At 30.1% G+C, this 19,460-nt stretch overlaps 1 protein-coding gene across 2 annotated transcripts in view; it reads right to left on the bottom strand.

The window, feature by feature from the left end:
* LOC143198586 (kin of IRRE-like protein 1) overlaps nt 1-19,460 on the bottom strand; it is a 684,992-nt gene that overhangs the window by 86,718 nt on the left and 578,814 nt on the right. For both annotated transcript variants that reach the window (XM_076407904.1, XM_076407905.1), the window contains exon 5: nt 16,020-16,214. In XM_076407904.1, coding sequence (XP_076264019.1) covers nt 16,020-16,214 — 195 coding nt within the window. The remainder of the gene's footprint in view (nt 1-16,019; nt 16,215-19,460) is intronic.

Raw genomic sequence — 19,460 nt, 5'->3', positions numbered from 1 at the left:
GCCATAACCAGTTTTGTAATTTTATTGAGTGTAGCTGAGACACTGAATGTATAGCAGACGATTTTCAGTAAATAGGCTTCTAGAATGGAGAATGGTAAACCACTAAATCTACCGGTCACGTTTGATTGTTTAATAACTGTATTGGGTGAATATTATGGGAGTTATTACGTTTTCAAGAAAATTTACGTATATTGTTTTATGTGCTTGAATACCTCATCTGCACCGGAAAGTCGAAGATGTGGCTAGGTTTAAGTATGCATTGTTACGTTATGAGCAAAAAATTAGATTTGTTTTACTCCTTGTTTATTTATATGTACAAGTCAAAAAAATTATTATTGTTGTACTGTTTGGGCTCAGAACTCACTTCAAACTGATCATTTGGTAATAGTTAAAATAATATTTTAAATAGATAATAGGTTCAGGTAGGTATTAAGCTAAATTGTCTGTATGTCTTAGTAGAATATAAAATACGCGTAGTAGATAGGTTAAATAAGATTTTTGTTTATTTTTACTTAGTTATTACAACGATTATTATGCACATATTTTATTTTGAAACGTATTTTTTGTGTGAAAATCTAAGTTTAATTATTTTTTTACTTTTTAGTCAGTTCCTTATTTAGTTTTTGAAGTCGGTTCTTTTTTTTTTAAATATATTATTTTTCTCTTTTCAGTGCTAGATATTTACTCAATAACTTACGCAGTATTAAGTATTACAATGTGTAGGCCAAGTAAAGATTCGGCTCGTATGAGGAAAATTGGAATAAAGAAATTATGAATGAAAGTAAGGAACCTAGGTGATTTAGCAAATGTTCTAACCAAACTAGAACAACAAAAAACAGTCGTTGCCTCCGTCGGGAATCGAATTCGAGACCTCCGCGTGTTAACTGAACGCTCTTACCACTACACCATAGAGCCAGCTTCCTACAATATTTCTACGGATTCCCATATGCTATGGCTAGTGATTAAAAATGAACTGAACGGCTTTTGCATTGAACGACTTTGGTAAGCAAACCCTTACCAAAAACTCCTGAAGGATATGGCGGTCCGCTCCTTGATTTCATCATCAGGAGTTGTGCCTTCCGCCACATCATCTCAGCAATAACATTATACGACAATATCTGATTAGTTTAGATACAAAAATATGTGAAAACCTGGTACGTGCTATTGAAATTTGAGGCTTTCCCTCGATATCCCCAGATTCTACCATCAGATTCTGACTTGGTTCCAGTGAGACCAACTCGGAAGTGCACTCTTTCCGATAAAAAATAATTTTGAAAATCGGTCTACATCTAACAGAGAAATCTATGAACATTTATAAAAAACATACTGTCGAATATAGAACCTCCTTCTTTTTTGAAGTCGGTTTATATATATTTTGCATAGGTTATGTATTCATTTCCTGTATAATACACTAATCGGAAAATACCAAGAAAATGTCCGAAATAATAAAGGTAATTATGCTTGATTTTTGTGTTCTATATGATCGTAAAAAGCAGACATGAATAATCAATCAATATTGCTAGAAAAACTAAACAGACGAAAAAAATTGTGGACACAAGAGTGAGACGTGAAGCAGAAATAGGTACTGATCGCTACTTAGTAGTGATGACTATAAGGCTAGATAGTCATATATAGAGTCAATAAAGAGGGGTTCACAATTTCAAACTATAATAGTGTATAAGTTTATAAGTAGCGTTGGGAACTATGGACTGAAAATGACTGTCTACTTTAGTAATTGACTACTTTTTACTATCGACTGTTTCAGTTGACTACTTTTAGTTACTATTTTTGATTCTACTAGTTTCATTCGACTTATTTTTAACGTTCTAGCTTTGTCGTCCTAGCCACGACCTTCACAAAAATGTACTCAATATATGTTTACATAGATATATATATATATATATATATATATATATATATATATATATATATATATATATATATATATATATATATATATATATATATTTATAATATAGAAGCGATATTTTTCAAGAATATTATAATAGGTTAAAAAGATTAAAATTATGATTGATAACTATTAAAATATTTTTGACTGTTTTTATGGCAATAATAGGTAATATTTCGATTACTTTCTCAATTTTTGTTAAAAATATTTCCCTTCAATAATAAATGAAGCATTTATTTTATTTAAAAAAGCTCTAGTTGTTATTATGCGATCATCTTTAATTATGTCATGGATTAGTTTTTTTATGATTAGGTATATTTAGGTATGATTAGGTTCAATTTTCATTTACTATTTATGGTTATACTACATATTTAGTTTTTAGGTTTTCTTTAAGTTCTATTGTATTGTCTATATTTATTATAGTATATTATTTAAAAATAGCAATTAACATATTAAAATACGATAAAACATTTGTAGGGTATTATTCTATTCCACAGAAAAATTCCATTCCTTTTTACAGATTTATAAAACATTCAAATATAAAAGTAATTCTACATCGTTTAAAATGAAATTATAAATTGTATATTGGAAAATATAAGCACATATAGAATTAACTGCTCCAAGCAATTATCTCCGTCCTTTCGCCATTCACAATTTGTACAAGAAAGGGTTCGTACATCTTTATCTGACATAACGAATTGAAAAAATAGTCGAACCGTACATTTAACTGAAAATAATAATTACTATTTTCAGTCGCTAGTTTTTTGACTATTGACTGTTTCGACTGTTTTGCGACTATTGACTGTTTCGACTATTTTCAGTCGTGTTCCCAACGCTGTTTTTCAGTTATAAGAGCTACTACATGATACAATAATCAGAAGATATTCTGAAACTTGACAGATAAATGAAACAGTAGCGATGACAGAAAACAATAAACTGAACAACTTTGGAATTATTTTAAGATCTCATTATTGTATGTGTCGAAATTGATAGGTAAAATGACCAAAAGAAGATCTCACTAAAAACAAAAGCATGCTAGCCGGAAGAAAAAAATGGAAGTAAAGCGAAATAAAAAAATGGATACAAGCTGGAGAAAAGATGAAGAAAAACATTAAACAATGTCAAATAATGAAGAGATGAAAGGAATATTTTCAGGAATTGTTAACAGGAAGGAAGACGAAAAAATATACCAACCTACAGAAAAGAAAAGAAAGTGAGTGGGTAAAGTTAATTTTAAACTTTGACCCTAAAAACTGAGAGGTTTAGCGTACAAGTTTATTACGGCCAGACCTATATAAATGGTACAAAAATATAAAAAAATTACTGAACATGTTTCTTCAACATCAACTTGTTTAGTAATAGTGTAGTTAATAATATTCTTATCGAGCCATATATTAGAAACATCTAGTCCCCCGTCATACTAAATCTATATCTACAGGAATTCTAATACTCGGCTCTAAATTGAAATCTCCAGATTCTATTAATAAAGGAATACCGTCTGCAAATACCAATATTGGCATGGTTCAAGGTAACGGGATTTCGTTCCGGTACTCCGGAGGTATAACTTTACAAACCAACTTTCTTGTCAAAGTTTAATTGATTATTAAAGAGGTTTGCATCTACTCCGGTGGCAGGAATTCGCCGGCCAATTACACTATTTGTTCGGTTTAGAAATGTCCTCGTAATATTACTTAAACAAACAAAAGGATCAATTCGTTTGACGATTACTGTGCATGTTTGCTGTTTACAAAGGATTATGTTGTACGTGTTGTGTAATATTCCTCCAATATTTCACATAAATATGTGACACTTATATCGATTATATGAAATATTAGGGGCTGGCGTGTACTTTGATCAGCGATATCTGGTGCTAAAAGTACAAAATACCAATACAAATAACTGTTAAAAACTTTAACTACCTGTTAAACCCGTTGAATATGACTAGCATTGGGAACTCATTTTCATTTGATGGATCTATCGAATAAAAATGACTATCGATTCGAGTAATTGTAATTGAATTTTAGTATGGACTATTTCATTCGAATGAAAGCATAGAAAAATAAAACTTGGGAGGCATCGTGACCATATTTTAAGCTTTGGGACCACCAGAGGGCCGGATGTACTATAAAATAAAGAATGAACTGATATATTTATTGCTTTTAGTTTGAAGTTTTATTGTCGATAATTTGGTTTTATAACAACTTTTTATAGAATTTAAGTTAAAGATTTGTTTAAATATAAAAAATGGAACAAATGTTTTATTACGTGATGTAATGGTTAAAATGGAGTATAATTTTTAAAAGTAAACAAAGACAAAGTTAAGGGAATTGTTTATGAGCTTCGAAGGTTTGTTCTTTGATTATTTTCGGACTAGATTATTACATATCCAAACCTTAATAATTCTAAATATGGATTGCTTAACCAAGGTGCTTTTTCATAATTGGAATTTAAATAGCAAATATTTTAATATGTTTCATGGACACTATTGAATTGAAATATATAATTTTTGTTTATTCACAGATCTCTTATTTGAACCTATCGAAGAGGACAGAAGTTATTCACTTCACATTAGTATTTTTAAATAGAACTAGGTGTATATGATGCTTTTTCACACGAATGAAATAGAGAAGCTGGAAGACTGAAAATTATAATGCATCTTTCTCCAAAGATTCTTTTAAAATATACGAATCTCACCAGCACCAAGAACTAAACATATATGTGGTAATAATGATGTATATTTCAATGTATATTGAAATCTTCTATGTATATTTCAATTTAAAGTTATATTAGTGGGCCAATGAACAATTTTTTATATTTGTTTAGACATCACATTGTCAACTTAGATAGTTTTTTAAAGTATTTTTGAATTCATGTAATGTTCAAATTTAGGCAATTCCTGGGGTACCAATTTCCCTCCTTTTGGATGTATCCCACCACCAAGTTGTCCTAAAGGCTTCTGGCAAGTCGTCTGATCTTTTAATTGATTGATCTTGATATTCATCCAATAAGTTTTCCAATTTATTTTCATTGACCAAGTTCTTCCAGACCGTTCTTTGTAATTGATACCAGAATAGCCAGTTTCAATTATCTAAAATTACAATTGACTTTTGGGGTACGATGGTGCACTGACACGAGAGTTTCCAAAATTGTTTGATGATTTTCGTCAGCAGATATCTTCAAATGAAACAAAAAGTAATAAATGTCGCAGATGTAATTGGGCATTTCATCATTGGAGTCTATATATACTAAATGACTCATTAACAAAACTATATTAAGCAGTTGGTTTTGATTGACACTTCGTAGTTTCCCCAACTGATATCATTGATCAAAATAAATATGAGTTCAATATCCTATACACTTTAAGATATTACTTTAGAAATAATATAATGAATGTTTAATAATAATATTAGAAGATTGTTATGTTTTAGTGTTTTTTACCATTGTCAAATCGTTTGTAAATGACAATTGACACAATGGCATATAGAAATTAAAGGTTAGTTAGGCTTGTATAAAAATAAAGTCTACATCGGGAACTGATAGAATATCTTACTATTTAGGAAATAGGCTGAAAAAATAATTGTTTTTTTTTTATCGGGAATCTTAAACCCTTTAACCTTCTCCACAGCAAATAATTTATATTCAAACACCGACCACAGTACGTCGTTCCCTGCGAGTTGAATTTTCCTAATGATGCCAACTGGTCTGGTGTTTTTATGGTCAATAAAGTCGCGTGTACATTTTAAAAATATCATTATTTTCGCAACTTTAACGCCCGATTGTTGATTGTGTTTTTCCCCGCTGGTGGCGCGTTAAATATGGCCTTTTATTGTGGCGATTTCTTGTCATAAGTAATTTTTTCCACCGCCAGGAAATATGTGCCACCGTAAAGTCGGCCAGTTAATTTGCAACATTTTTGTAGTTCCTTTTACGGCTGAGAAGGCGCGCGTAAAATATCTTAAAAGGGTCTGGGGACAAACAGACATTATCGTAAAAACGGGGACAACGTGTCAACTGATACGATTTATAAACCGTTTATTGTTTAAAGTTATTTTAACCTTTCATCGATAAACAGCGCTATAAAAGAGGATGTAAAAGTTGCGACGGATGCATTGATAGATAAGGGAATCGAAAATACTTTGCTCTATAAACATTTATGGTTCGTTTGATTTGATTTGATTGTAGCGTAAGGATAAACAATTTTTGTTACTATATTCAGTATTAAGGGGTATTTTTAAATATCAAGCTCCAAAACTAAAAGTCACGTTGCCTTGGATCCACAGTTTTTGAGCGAAATTAGTCGCGGGTTCGAATCATGTTGGGACCTGGTTGTATATTTTTGTTCGTGATTGTTTATATTTACGGTTGTCCAAAAAGCAAGGATGCAAAATGCGACAAGGAAAATGATCCCAATGACGCCAGCAATCAAGCTGGGTAAGACTGGATGTCTTCTAGGATAATGCTTAAGTCGGTCACTAATCAATAGTCGGTCAATTAAGTCGTTAGGCTTAATCCGGAATACAGTGGTTCGGAGCCTATTTTAATAAGGGGTTCCAATCCAGATGAACTCTAGTTGGTAAAAATAAGACTCAGAGTATATATAAAACAGACAAAATAACAGAAAAAGTCCTAGGAAGGATTGTTAGTTAGGTTGATATTAGTTCATTTCTCCTATTTATTCTTGCTTAGTTGTAAAATGTTGTTGAATCATATCTGATTTGTATGCGTTTTTTATATTTAAAATAATTAACAGTTTATATCAATTCTGCTGAGAATGGTTTCAAATACGATTGTAAAAGGTGTTAAGGTAAAGGAAAATGGGTAAAATACCCAAGAACACGAATACGTTTAAGAAAGGGATGATATATACGTCAGCATTTTAGAAATAGTGAGAAATTGACTATTGGCCAAGGAACACACCCTACTGCATACGGAGTACCCGATGCGCCCGTATTAGTGAACCAAAGTGTTGGTGAGAAGTGAATTACCGGTCAAAATTTACAATAAAAAACATTTCAGTTGCTGTCGTTAAGGACTAGGTTTAGTATAGGAGCATGGAATATATCAGATGACATGATATAGGTGTACTTTGTTGAATTTGAAATATTAACAAAACACATATCAAATATCACATACTTTGTTAATGATCTTTATACTAGTTGTTTTGGATTACATATTGAGATCTACATTTATCAAAAAAAGCGTTGAAACTGTTGGAAACACTGAAATAAAATATTTTTTATTGGATCTGTTGGGTTCATTTCACTACACCATGCAGAAATCTAGAAAGTGAACCATATTGCCATATTTTATTGAAAAGGAAAAATTTATTTATTGAAATAATGTCGCAAAATATCCTAGATTCTATTTATCAGTCCTGTATCTCATATACTTTTTAAGTATACCCATCAAGTCTCCTTTCTACGTAATCTTCCACTGGTTCTCTATTGAGCTATATATATATATATATATATATATATATATATATATATATATATATATATATATATATATATTTCTTTGTACCTTGATATTTATTTTTTTTAAAATTTTTCTACGAAACCTTGATTTCCTATTTTTTGCATCTCCAATATGGATATTCATTTGTTCAGGCTGTTCTTTAATTTTGCTTTGTCTACTAACATTTTACATTCTATTAATATCTTGGTTGGTGATATTGGTCTCGTGCAAATATGATGTGAATGTAAATCTAGTAATATGCGGTTCTTCATTAACATCTATAAAATGTATTTTAAATGTCACGTAATGGAAATTCAATTTGCACCAAATGCCATTTTCCCAACATTCTTAAAAGAAACATATCAAATTATTAAATTGATTCTGCAAATATTTATTTATGAGAATCTTAAATGGTCTGTTGGTAATGATTTAAATATGGTTAATATTTTACTTGGTCAGCAGAGGTGAATATACAAATTACCCTTGGTTTATAGGCACCTATGTTTATATACAGAGAAAAGACATACTTCTACCATTGTATAACAAATTAGCTATGATGAAATAGTTCATCAGACTGTTGGATAATAAATTAAAAGGCTTCATAGGCTTTATCGTCTTTGAGGACTTTCATTACAGATGCTTTATAGAAGTTATGACTTATGCCGAAGAATAATAGATAAAAATAAGAATAAATATAGTTTTTTAATCATTATTTAAACATATTCATAGATGAATTGTCTGTATAACTATTTGAATTCACTTTTGTAGTAGTATTAAAACGTAAATTTATAATTAATTTATTAGAACCTTAGAAATTATTGGTACACTTCGTATTGAGAATATTTTTATTTTAATTTCAATAAGAAAGTATTTACTAAAAAAACGGTAAAGTATGTCAACTTTTGTCAAACTGAATGCTGGTCTGTTGATTGTTTCTCTACAGTCGTAACTACAATACCGAAAGGGCTGAAACTATCAAAACCAATATGATTCGGAATTTCCTCGATCATCTTCGGGTTTTGGGGCAAATAATAAGAAAACGGAAACCCTACCGGAAACAGGGAAACATCTGCCGTTGAAATCGGCAATTGTTTTCTTGACACCGACCTTCGTCCACGGACCCCACCCCTGCCTTCTTGATTTCGATATGGTTCGGTTCGGTTAGGCAACCGATATCATCACAAAGATCGCGACATAGCCACGACCATTCAATGACTTATACTGTTTAAAAAAGCTAGAAAAAGCTTTGTTTATTAAAAACATTCTGTATATTTGTTTTTATAAACGTTGGGAACTATTGACTCAAAACTAGTCGATAGATAGAAAACAAGCGACTGAAAATAGTAGTCGAATGCACGTTTCAACTATTCTTCCATTCGTGGTAATAGATAGGGATGTACGAATTCCTTTGTACTAATTTTGAGAGATGAAAGGACGGAGATACTGTTTGATTCTCTATGCTGTACAGATCAGTTCATTTTAAATAACTTTAAATTGCAGCGTGATTAATTAGCACTGTGATAAAGGGAAAGTAATAATAATTCCAAATATATTTCATCGTATTTTGATGTTTGGAATGATATAAAATTAGTTTTACATTTTATATATTTGACTTGATTGTAAAGAGGAATGGAGTAATGACCCCTAACAAATATTTAGTATTTTCTCAAAAAATATTTATCAACTATATAATTACCGCACTACTATTAAATAAAATAATGATTTTATTTATTGCTAATTAGTAATATTTTAAGATTATTATTCGTTGAAATTTCAATTAAAGAAGTTTTAATATTCAAAAGGTTTGAACAAATATCGAGAGACTTAGAAAATTGAAAAAGTCGACAAGATACATAAAACACAAATGCAGAATTATTTCACTATTTATTAATCAAACACCTTTTTACTCTATTACGTTATTAATTAATATTGAAAATGCCTATATGCTGCTTTATTTTTGTACATTGTTATTTACATTTTTTTATCATTGTTTATAAACAAAATATAAAACAATATATTTACGTTAAAAACCAGTCGTGACTGAACTAGAAATAACTGAAACTAATTAGACGGAAAGTATCGACCGAAACAGTCGATAGTCGTTTTCTGTCGATAGTTCTCAACGTTAATTTTTGTATATCTCATTTTAATAATAATTGTTTATTTTAAAACAGTATTAATTGAAATATATATATTTATATACATATATATATATATGTATATATATATATATATATATATATATATATATATATATATATATATATAATTGTCAAAATACCTTGCATCATTTTATTTATTTATTAATGATTCTTATTAATTCAATAAGAACATAGATGTAAAGAAACTTTTGAAACAGGACATAAGTTCGCCAAATATCACTAGAAACCATCGAAAATCAAGTAAGTAAAGTCTAATGGGGCTATGGAGCTGGCGCTATGTATATCTGGAATAAATTTTAAGTCTAGAGAGAGATTTATCTTTTTAGTGCCATTGGTGCAGTTTGGCGCCAGCACAATTTATTATTCCCGAAAATTGGGGAGTTATTTGTCATTTCACGTTGGAAAATTCGTTGTTTGTTTTCTTCCGGGATTGGTTAATTAACTTCGTGATCTGGGGTAAACAGGCAATAATTATTTTATTGAAAATACTTAACCCGCTTTCTCGTAGCTGAAACTGTCGTTTCTTTTTATTTATATAATTAACCTCTTTCATAGATACTTAAATTTGCGAGTTTATGTAAAATTAAGTGTTTCATTTTTAACATGGTTACAATAAATTATATTTTATAAAATCCATAACACTTAACGTAAACAGTCTAGGCAATTGTAGTAATATTAGTAAAAGCAACTATTTCAGTCAAAACAATAGCACGAGCACAATCTATATTCAAATAGGTCAGACTCAAAGAAAAGGGGCAACAGAGGTTCGAAGTGTAAATAATTATCTTGCAAAACTTTGGTATAATTCTCCACCAATATTTACACGTGGAGTATATATAGTACACATTTAGAGTAAGAGAGTTTTGGGATTCTTTATAACGATTAAGTTTTATTCAGGAAAGTCCAAATAATGTATTAGATGCCATTGTTGGTCTAGATATTTTTTTTATTAAAAAAAATATTTATTAAGAAAATAACCGAGGTAAAATATATACTAATCAAAATATTTTAGATTACTTTATACACTGTTTCCTCATATTTTTGGCATTATCGTGTCGAAAGAGCGATGTTGGCTGATGCAGAAAATGCATCGATCATTTAATGACATTGTAATCACAAGGTAATATTCTTGGTGGGTGATTAATAACGTTATGACTACGAGTACATTTTTAATAACAGTTTCATTCAGTTTTAGAACATTGTATAGAGTAAAGCTTTATGGTCATGACTATTCTGCCTTAGTGTCGGTGTGAATATCCATTTTGAATTAACCCATAACTTAACCCAAGTTGGAATTGTTTTAGTAGATTCACTTTCACCAGTGACCGCAATACTCTGCGATAAACTCTATTGGTTTGCTGGACAAACAATGCAAACATAATATCAGAAGATACATTTCAATCAATTTGTGTGGTAGATATTCCCCCTTCCTCCTTTTCTTTCGCTTCTATCTCATACCACTGTCTAGAATGGTTAATTCATCAACTGCTAAGATGATTGGAAGTTTATTGAGAGTTGGAGCTGAATTTTCATATACTATTCAGAAAAGTACCGTCTTTCAGCTCTTTTGGGCCTCCACTGATATTAAAATCAGTATTTTTAAATTATTGAAGCATCATCCTGCAATCATTTCATAAGCTTTGACAGTTTTATATATATAGATACTTCTGATTAAAATCTATGATATATTTATGTAGCTGTACATATTATAGCATAATAAATAGAGTCATACTAGACATGAAACAATTTTTTGATAATTGACTTGTCGGAAATAGTTAATAAAGTAACAAAAATAACTTTTTAATAATGCTTTTTGTCGAGGATAATACAAACTTCAGTATTCTTTAAAAGTATAAAAGATACATTTCCCAGTCTAACAGCCAGTGTCTGTAAATGAGACGACAAAAAATTTACCAAGCCCACATTGGTTCCATTGTTTGCTTTTGTGCTCAGTCGAGTCTTGAAGACTTCATTTGCATGAATCCACTTTCTTTTTTCCTGTAATTTTTCGCAAATACGGGATAGAGCGTCAGACGATCTTAAAAATAAAACTAGAAAGGAAATAAGGAGAGACAGTGAATAGGAGAAAATTAAGAGAGATTTAATTTAACACTTAATGTGAAACTATATACTACGTTTTAAAAATGTTTCTTTTACGAGGGCTTACTTTTATATTTCGACATTTGGGATAAAATATAATTGCTTTATTTTTAGGACTGTTTTTTTTATTTTCATTGATTAATGCAGCTACAGGGTTTATATTACGACAGTTCATATTTTAATAATATGTTTTGATCAATACAACAAGCTGCGAGATTACTGCGTATATACTATATTGTATATTGTACTAGGATTACTTATGCTTAACACTTTGAAATTCGAAATTTATCAAAGCATGAGGAATCTGGAGAATTTATGCAAATGCATGTTACATTCTTAATCACTTTTGAAAATACTTTGAATGCTTTGGAGACTACATTATCCTTTGTCAAAGTTTACATCCGTGGAAAAGATAATATTAGGAGAATGCAAATTCAATCACCCCGGCAGCAAATTATATCAGTACGCATAATAAAGAATATGTGGATGGAGTATATTGCCTAGTGCATTTATCTAATGTTCAAGGAAGATTAAATTTTATGATAAATTACCTTAATTGTATGAAAATAATTTAGTTAGTTTTTGCGCCATAATTATGTTTCATGTTGTAAAAAAATATACCAATTTTGCAAAACTTTCTTTAAGGCTTTGGTTAACCTAACTCAGATGGCGGCAAAAGTGATCAAATCATTGATTGCAATTGTAGAGCCACATGGTTTGAGAGTTAATGAAGAAAATAACAAAGTGCTGTCAACTGATAGAATCCAGTCAGATAAAATGCAGAAATTCTAGTACTTGTGATCAGTAAGACAGGAAAAGAAAGTAGTAACTACCATCGAAGTAATAAGTTGAATATGTTAAGCTCTAGGATTCCCTAAAAGGGTACGTGTGGTTCCACCTCTTTCGACCGTTTATTTTGTCAATTCTTCTATATGGCTCCAGGTGCTATAGTCTGGCATCAGTAAGCTTGAGGACTTACGAGCACACAATTGAGAAACACATTCAAATATGGTTTATGTTTTATGTCATATGGTTTGGATCTATGTGTAGAATGGAAACTGGACGAATTCCTTACATAATTTTTGATGGAAGATACAGTGAACAGTCCCAACAAAAGCATAGATGTTGATCATAGAAACCGATATGAAAAACAGAAACTAACACAGAAGGGAATGACAATATAAAACAATATTTTTCTTCTCATTTTATTTTAGTCAAAAAAAGGACAAAATATAGTCTTATGCGTCCTAACATGTAACCAAATTTATCCTATAAACTTCGCATAGTTGTCAAATATGTGCAAAATTCTTCAAAACATTAGTGATATAAAATGTAAGACTTTATAAACCGGCAAATGTTGTCGTGTTGCTTTGTTTATTTTGGTAAATTTCAAATCGCTGTTTAATATTTGTAATTACTCTAATTAAAGATAAATGAAGATAATAAATAATTAGTCAAAAGCAGATTACGTCACTACTCAATAATTTCTAACAGGATTTAGGGTTCCTTCTTATCAGTAAAATGCGTTAAAAAGAAAAAGAGAGTTAAAGAGAAGTTCTTACCTATTATTAAAATATCAATATACTATCAACATTTAAGTAAATGTTTTTAATGTGTTACAGCTGAACTGAATAGTAGTAATTAAATCTGTCAAAAAAAAAGAAAAACAATATAATGTTGGATTCACCGAAAAGAAAGCGTCTACATACATTGATGTGGGGCCTATTCGAGATTAAATTTATGAAATGTATAAAAACAGTGAACAGATTTTTCAATATAAATTATATTGAAAATATATTTTATATTATATTCAATATATAACATAAAAACTTAATACAGTTATTTTAGAGATAACTGTTAATCTGGAAGGCATATATAGAATACCTAGGGATATCAGCTCTTTTAGGGGTATAAGTCATCCCTTCACACACCGTTAGGTAAAATTAACTCAAGTAAAGGTCTAACGGAGCTTTCAGTTATTGCTTTTAAAATAATATAGTTTTCAAAAGCATATAAAAAAATTAAGGATGATTTCTTATTGCAAGTTCTGTGTAGAAATAGATATATCATAATAGAACATTAAAACTCTTGGCAAGATGCTAATAAATAGAATCTAAAGAGAAAAATATGAAAAAATATAAAAAGTCTTAGTTCTGGTTTGAAAATCAGCTGTTAAAGGACTAGAAGGAACTATCAGTTAATATATCATAATAGTTAAAAATAGTAGCAGCATTAGGTTAATTTTATTGGATAGACATAGTACATAATATGAAGGTTTAGCACGTATTAATGTAGAGTCTTTAACATATCTGTAATGTTTTATTATACGTTTTAAATGAATATAATATATTTAAGAGTAAAACAGGAAACTACAAATATATGTGTGCACTATTTCTTGAAGATATATTCAAGAATAAAAATGTTTCTTTGAGCTGAGATGGATTACAAAAGCCAGGTCTAAGATAGCAAGAGATCTAGACAACCGCTTTCGATCTATTCTACTCTAAAACGATCTAAATGTGAATTCTTGCGACGGTACAGCAGCCGTCCGACCTGAGATTTATGTAACACCTGTACAATATAAAAGATTGTTCGTCGTTGTTGCAGATATGAAAATACTAGAGGCGTCCCGTCGACTAAATATTTATGATGCCGTATATTAAATTACTGTAGGAATACGGGATGTTGCAGTTTACTCTCTGTTATTAAGTTTGCTTTTTGTGATTTATATAAGATATAGATTTTTTTATTTATTTATTAGATTTGCTTGTTATATCTCTAGTAGTAATTATTCAGTAAATATATACTATAATGTGTTTAAAATGGTTAGAGTAGTTAATGATCTTTGAAAATCTGAAACACGATGATGAATCATTCTTCTTTGAAATTATGATTATCCATAAGACCTAATGGCAAAATCCGACAAAAAATGACCCTAGTCACGCCAGTAACGAGGCTGGGTAAGACCGGATGTCTTCTGAATTACTTGCTGGTCGGCTTACTAGCGAGAACTCTGCTTCGCACTCCAGGTACACCCTAGTTGGTGTAAAAGAGACTCTAAAATATCAAGAGGAAAAAAGGAGAGCCAAAAAGAAAAGAAGGAATTTAAAGAAATGGTTAAAGGAAAAATACTTGGGATAATATATCCCGAATGGTTTGAAGCCATTTAAACTCTTTAATGAGCTTAAAAGGAATTGAAACTATTTCCTAAAACTTATCCTTCGAAGCCCAAAATAATAAGATTAATTACATTAAACCTTTGAGGTTTTGTAGAAATAATTGTATTAGCATTTAATTATATATAAATATTGATATATCATCTATTCTTGTGAAATATTTTGAAATATATATTTTAAAACTAAAATGGAATATTTTTTGTTTCAATGGTGCAGTTTGTTCCGACCGGAAATTTAGCAGGTATGACTTATGAGTTCGTAAATTATCTGAGTTATTTGTAATTTGAACGTGGAAAATGAAAGAGTTGAAGAGCCTCGTATTTATTCTTTTTTTGCCAGAATAACTTTATTAAATTCTTGATCTGGGGTAAACAGGAAATAATTATTTTATTACATCTCTTCATCTGGTTCGAAAATATGAAATTTAAGTTATATTAATTGGGAACAGAGAGATTAAGAGCCATTTTTCGTGCTTCATTTTTTGTTTTAAATAAGTTGAACATATTTAACGCCCAAAAAAACTAATCTATACTCTATTTTTTCCATAGTATAAGAATATCCAACCATATGTTAATAGAAATACTATTAAAACTAAATTCATTTAACGATGTTAATTTTTTCAATGTTAATTAATAATATTTACTCAATATTACGTAAAGGATCATTAGGTTAAGTAACAATATTAATTTAAATTATTTAATAAAATTAATTTATTATATATGAATTATGTACTTTAGCAACTGCCGAATTTATATATTATATTAAGATATATCTGCTCTTACTCAGCAATTAGTCATCTTACTCTACTATGGAAAATAAAATATGTACATTTACAACCATATCTCAGGGATTTGAACCCCGAGATTGTCGCAGTTATACTGGTAACACTGCTAGTACCAAGACATCAGAACCATCTATAGCTAACAATCTTGCTAAATCCTTAAACACAATTCGAAATTTAATAAAACCGAAATTCCACTACTTATTTTGGAACTTCTGAGCTAAAACCACCTTAAGGTCATTTAATAGGAAAAGTCAAAATTACATTTTACCTAATCTAATGTTTATATTTTTGATAACAGACGTTTATTTAATAAGTTTTGTTTAATAATTTATAACGATTTGCCTTGAACATTTAATAATATTTTTTGTATTGTAATGATAATTTTACTATGATATTTACATTCTATTGTAGACAATATTATAGTTACTTACACATAACGTCTAGTCGAACTTCAATACTGCTGGACTTCGTAGAGTATGATTCATGAACTGCTACGCATCGCAGCATTCGACCATGATTATCTTTTGATATTGTGAGTTCCAGTACCGAGACAGCAAGCCATGTTCTCGGATTGTCCAGTTCTGTGGTGTTGGTTTGACGTCTCGTTGGCGTAATTTCTTGTTGATCTGAAACAAATCACAATAACTTTATATCAATAGCTATTTATCATTAAAGAAATGTAACAAATAGTCAGGGGATGATAAAAATTAATCAGATTTCGTTTGTTTAAACAATGACAGCGGTGCTTTTCGTTTCGCAGTTTCGTGGTATCAAAATTTTACTCCACTCGGGTAAAGTTCATGAATAGTTGAAATGCAAACACAAGTCTTGGCTGAAGCCATTTTATATGCAAGGAAGTTGCTTGGGTATGTATTTAGGGGTTTCGAAAAAAATGTTTCAATGTGCTTCCTTGAAAGAAAAGTTTACCTGCAACTATATATTTTTTATAAACTATAGCCACATCGTTTGAAATATTTGTCTATTATAATTAACATTTTATGTCAACATAACTATTCCTTTATGGCGTAATATCTTTTGCGAAATAATTTCTATTATTTTAAAAAGAACCTGGTTTATTAGTATTGGTAATAAATTAACATGTTTTTTTGTTGAAAAAAATTACTTTTTTAAATAACATCTTTGTTAGATACGTTTAGTACAATCTTAATTCACAATTAATTTATTACTACTTTTCCTATGTACTTGGATTAATTCATAAGCAAGACGAGTGCGAGAAAATACATCAATATGTATTCCTCAATTATAAAATTATAATAACATATAGCTATAGATTACACTAAAGGTATACACTTCATAGAAGTTCCTATAGTTTTGTTCGCTTCAATCTCCTGACATCCTGAGCGCTGTCCAGCAGTTGAATTGGTTCCACGTAAGTATGATTTAGTAATATTCTTTTGTGTTTTAATGCGAAATCTTGGATAACTTCGCAAATATATTTGATTTCCAGATCATCGTGCAATTCGTTGTTGGTTACGTAGCGACAGCCATTGGCAATCAATCGAAGAAGCTTGTTTTGACAGCGTTGTATGACTAGTGACTATAGGTCCAAATTGACTTTATAATTGTATTATAGATCAACCCCTTTGATTTTGGATCAAGTTGAGAGTTGAGATCTTCCAACTAACCAGTATAGTTGTTTTATTTTGGTTCTAATGTGTTTTGCTTTTTGTCTAACGTGATATTTCCAATTTAATTTACCGTCAAAATGGATTCCAAGGTATTTAGCTGATTCTACTTGAGGAATCGGGCACCCCTTGAGTGATATAATTAAGTTTTTATTATTTCGCCGTAATGAAAAATTAACGTGGATAGACTTGGAGCTATTAAGTTGAATTTTCCAATCTTTCGTCCATTTGTAGATTTGGTCGATTGCTACTTGCACTTTTTCTATTGCCCTAGCCAGAGATATATCTTTTGTCACCAAAGGTTCCAAGTAGTGTTTCCTTTGCTGTTGGAATGTCAGCATTGTAGAACAGATACAGGAGAGGTCCTAAGACGCTACCTTGTGGAGCTCCAGCCGAAATAGTTTTAAATATCGAGAACGCCACTATATCGGTTCGAGTTCTTTCAATAATCCATGTGAAATGTCATCTAAACTAGGTGCCTTTTTAGGATTCAGGTCATTAATTTCAGTGGCAATTTCCGATGGAGAAATTAGATTTAAATCGACATCGGGTTGATAAACAGGAGATGTATCCATGGCAGAATCTATATCATTAAGTTGAAATATGTTAGCTAAGTATTGTGCAAGCAATTCAACTTTTTCATCGTTGCGTCGAACCCATTCATTTCGATCATTTTTAATGGGCGGTACTCTTTGGTCTGTTAAATCTTTGAGTTGCTTTCCATAGCGAATAATCTTTTTCTGCTTGTGGGCTTAATTCACTTGCATACTTTTGAAAGCTATTCTGTTTATATTCTTTGATCTTTTTGTTCGTCTGATTACTAGTTCTATTAAAAGTAGTTTTGTTTGCAGCATTTCTGGTTCTGTGCCACACTCTTGCTTTTCGCCTTTCTTTTATCATTTCTCTAATTTCGAGGGGATAAATTACTTCATATTCTGCTTTCTCTCTTGCTATTGGGGTAGATTCTATTGCAGCTGACCGAATTTGTTCAGTTATATTTTCGGTTTGTTGCTCAAGATCATCTATACTTTTATGTCTTACTTTTAAACTGATTTGTTCCTGCAGTGTTAATCTGAATTTGTCCCAGTCAGAATATTTGTTGGTAAGATTAGGCTTTTTTGCTTCTCTTAGGATTGTCGCACCCAGTGTTAACAATACTGGAGTGTGATCAGATGTTAGATCGCACAAGCTTCAAAAACATAATGTCGGTTCCAAAGAAAAGTTGAGGAATAAAATATATCTTCAAAAAATATGTTTGTTGTATATTCTATTGCAGATAATTTAATTTTAATATTAGTCATTTATTTTAAAATGTATGCAATAAAAATGTAGGCGTTTATAGAACAACAGTAAATATAGAATATAGATAGAGATGGAAACAATTTTGAACAAAAAACCTGTTTTGACTCCTTTGGTAAATTTAAAGCCCCCCTTTATAGAGTAGATTCAGCTTTATCAACAGAAAACTAAATCAGATTTTAATTCAGCCCAGTTTATTAGGGAAACTTTATTAATTACAGGTTAGTTCATAATTTTAAATGGAACATTACGTTTAGTTAATCAACTTTTGATTGCTTTTCATGAAGATTTACGGAAATTGCACTCGAGAGTGATGTAGCAAACATTAACTGTTCGGGTGGCTTTGTGTTGTAGATAACTTAAAAGTGATTAAAATAACAGTAACAGAAATAGGAAATTTTTACCGTAATTTAGATGAACAGGATTCGCACTTATTCTTTCTGTATTAATAACTTTTGTTATAGAGGTTTCTCATAATTTAGTCTATTATGATGTGCAGTTTCTTTATTTCCGTATATATTCGAAATTAAATTCTGAAACCGTAAAATATTTGAACCTGGTATTATTTCTGAAGTTTGATTCATTGTGTCTGTATCGTAGTATTTAAAAATTGAAATACATAAAAATTAAATGCATAAAAATTTATTTTATTTCATTGGTTCGTAATTATAAAATAATAATAAATTAATAATATTTTATATCAAAGTATTTACATGATAATCAGAATTTATGATGAAGAAAATAATTTCGATTCTGGGCAAGACTTACTTTCATGCATAGCTATTTTATTAAAATATTTTTCTATAATATAATTACATTGTTCTGTTAAATTGTTAATAAAACAACTGTAACTTTTTAACAGGAGACTAAATCAGGTTTTATTCAGTCCAGTTTATAAGTAAATGTATTGTAGATAAACTAAAATGG

Source organism: Rhynchophorus ferrugineus, unplaced genomic scaffold (genome assembly GCF_030347505.1).
Source record: "Rhynchophorus ferrugineus isolate W39M unplaced genomic scaffold, kcgeb_rfMv2 rfM6, whole genome shotgun sequence".
NCBI classification, from domain to species: Eukaryota; Metazoa; Arthropoda; class Insecta; order Coleoptera; family Curculionidae; genus Rhynchophorus; species Rhynchophorus ferrugineus.
Note: the sequence above shows the minus strand (reverse complement) of the source record. Positions and strands in the feature narration are given on the sequence as shown.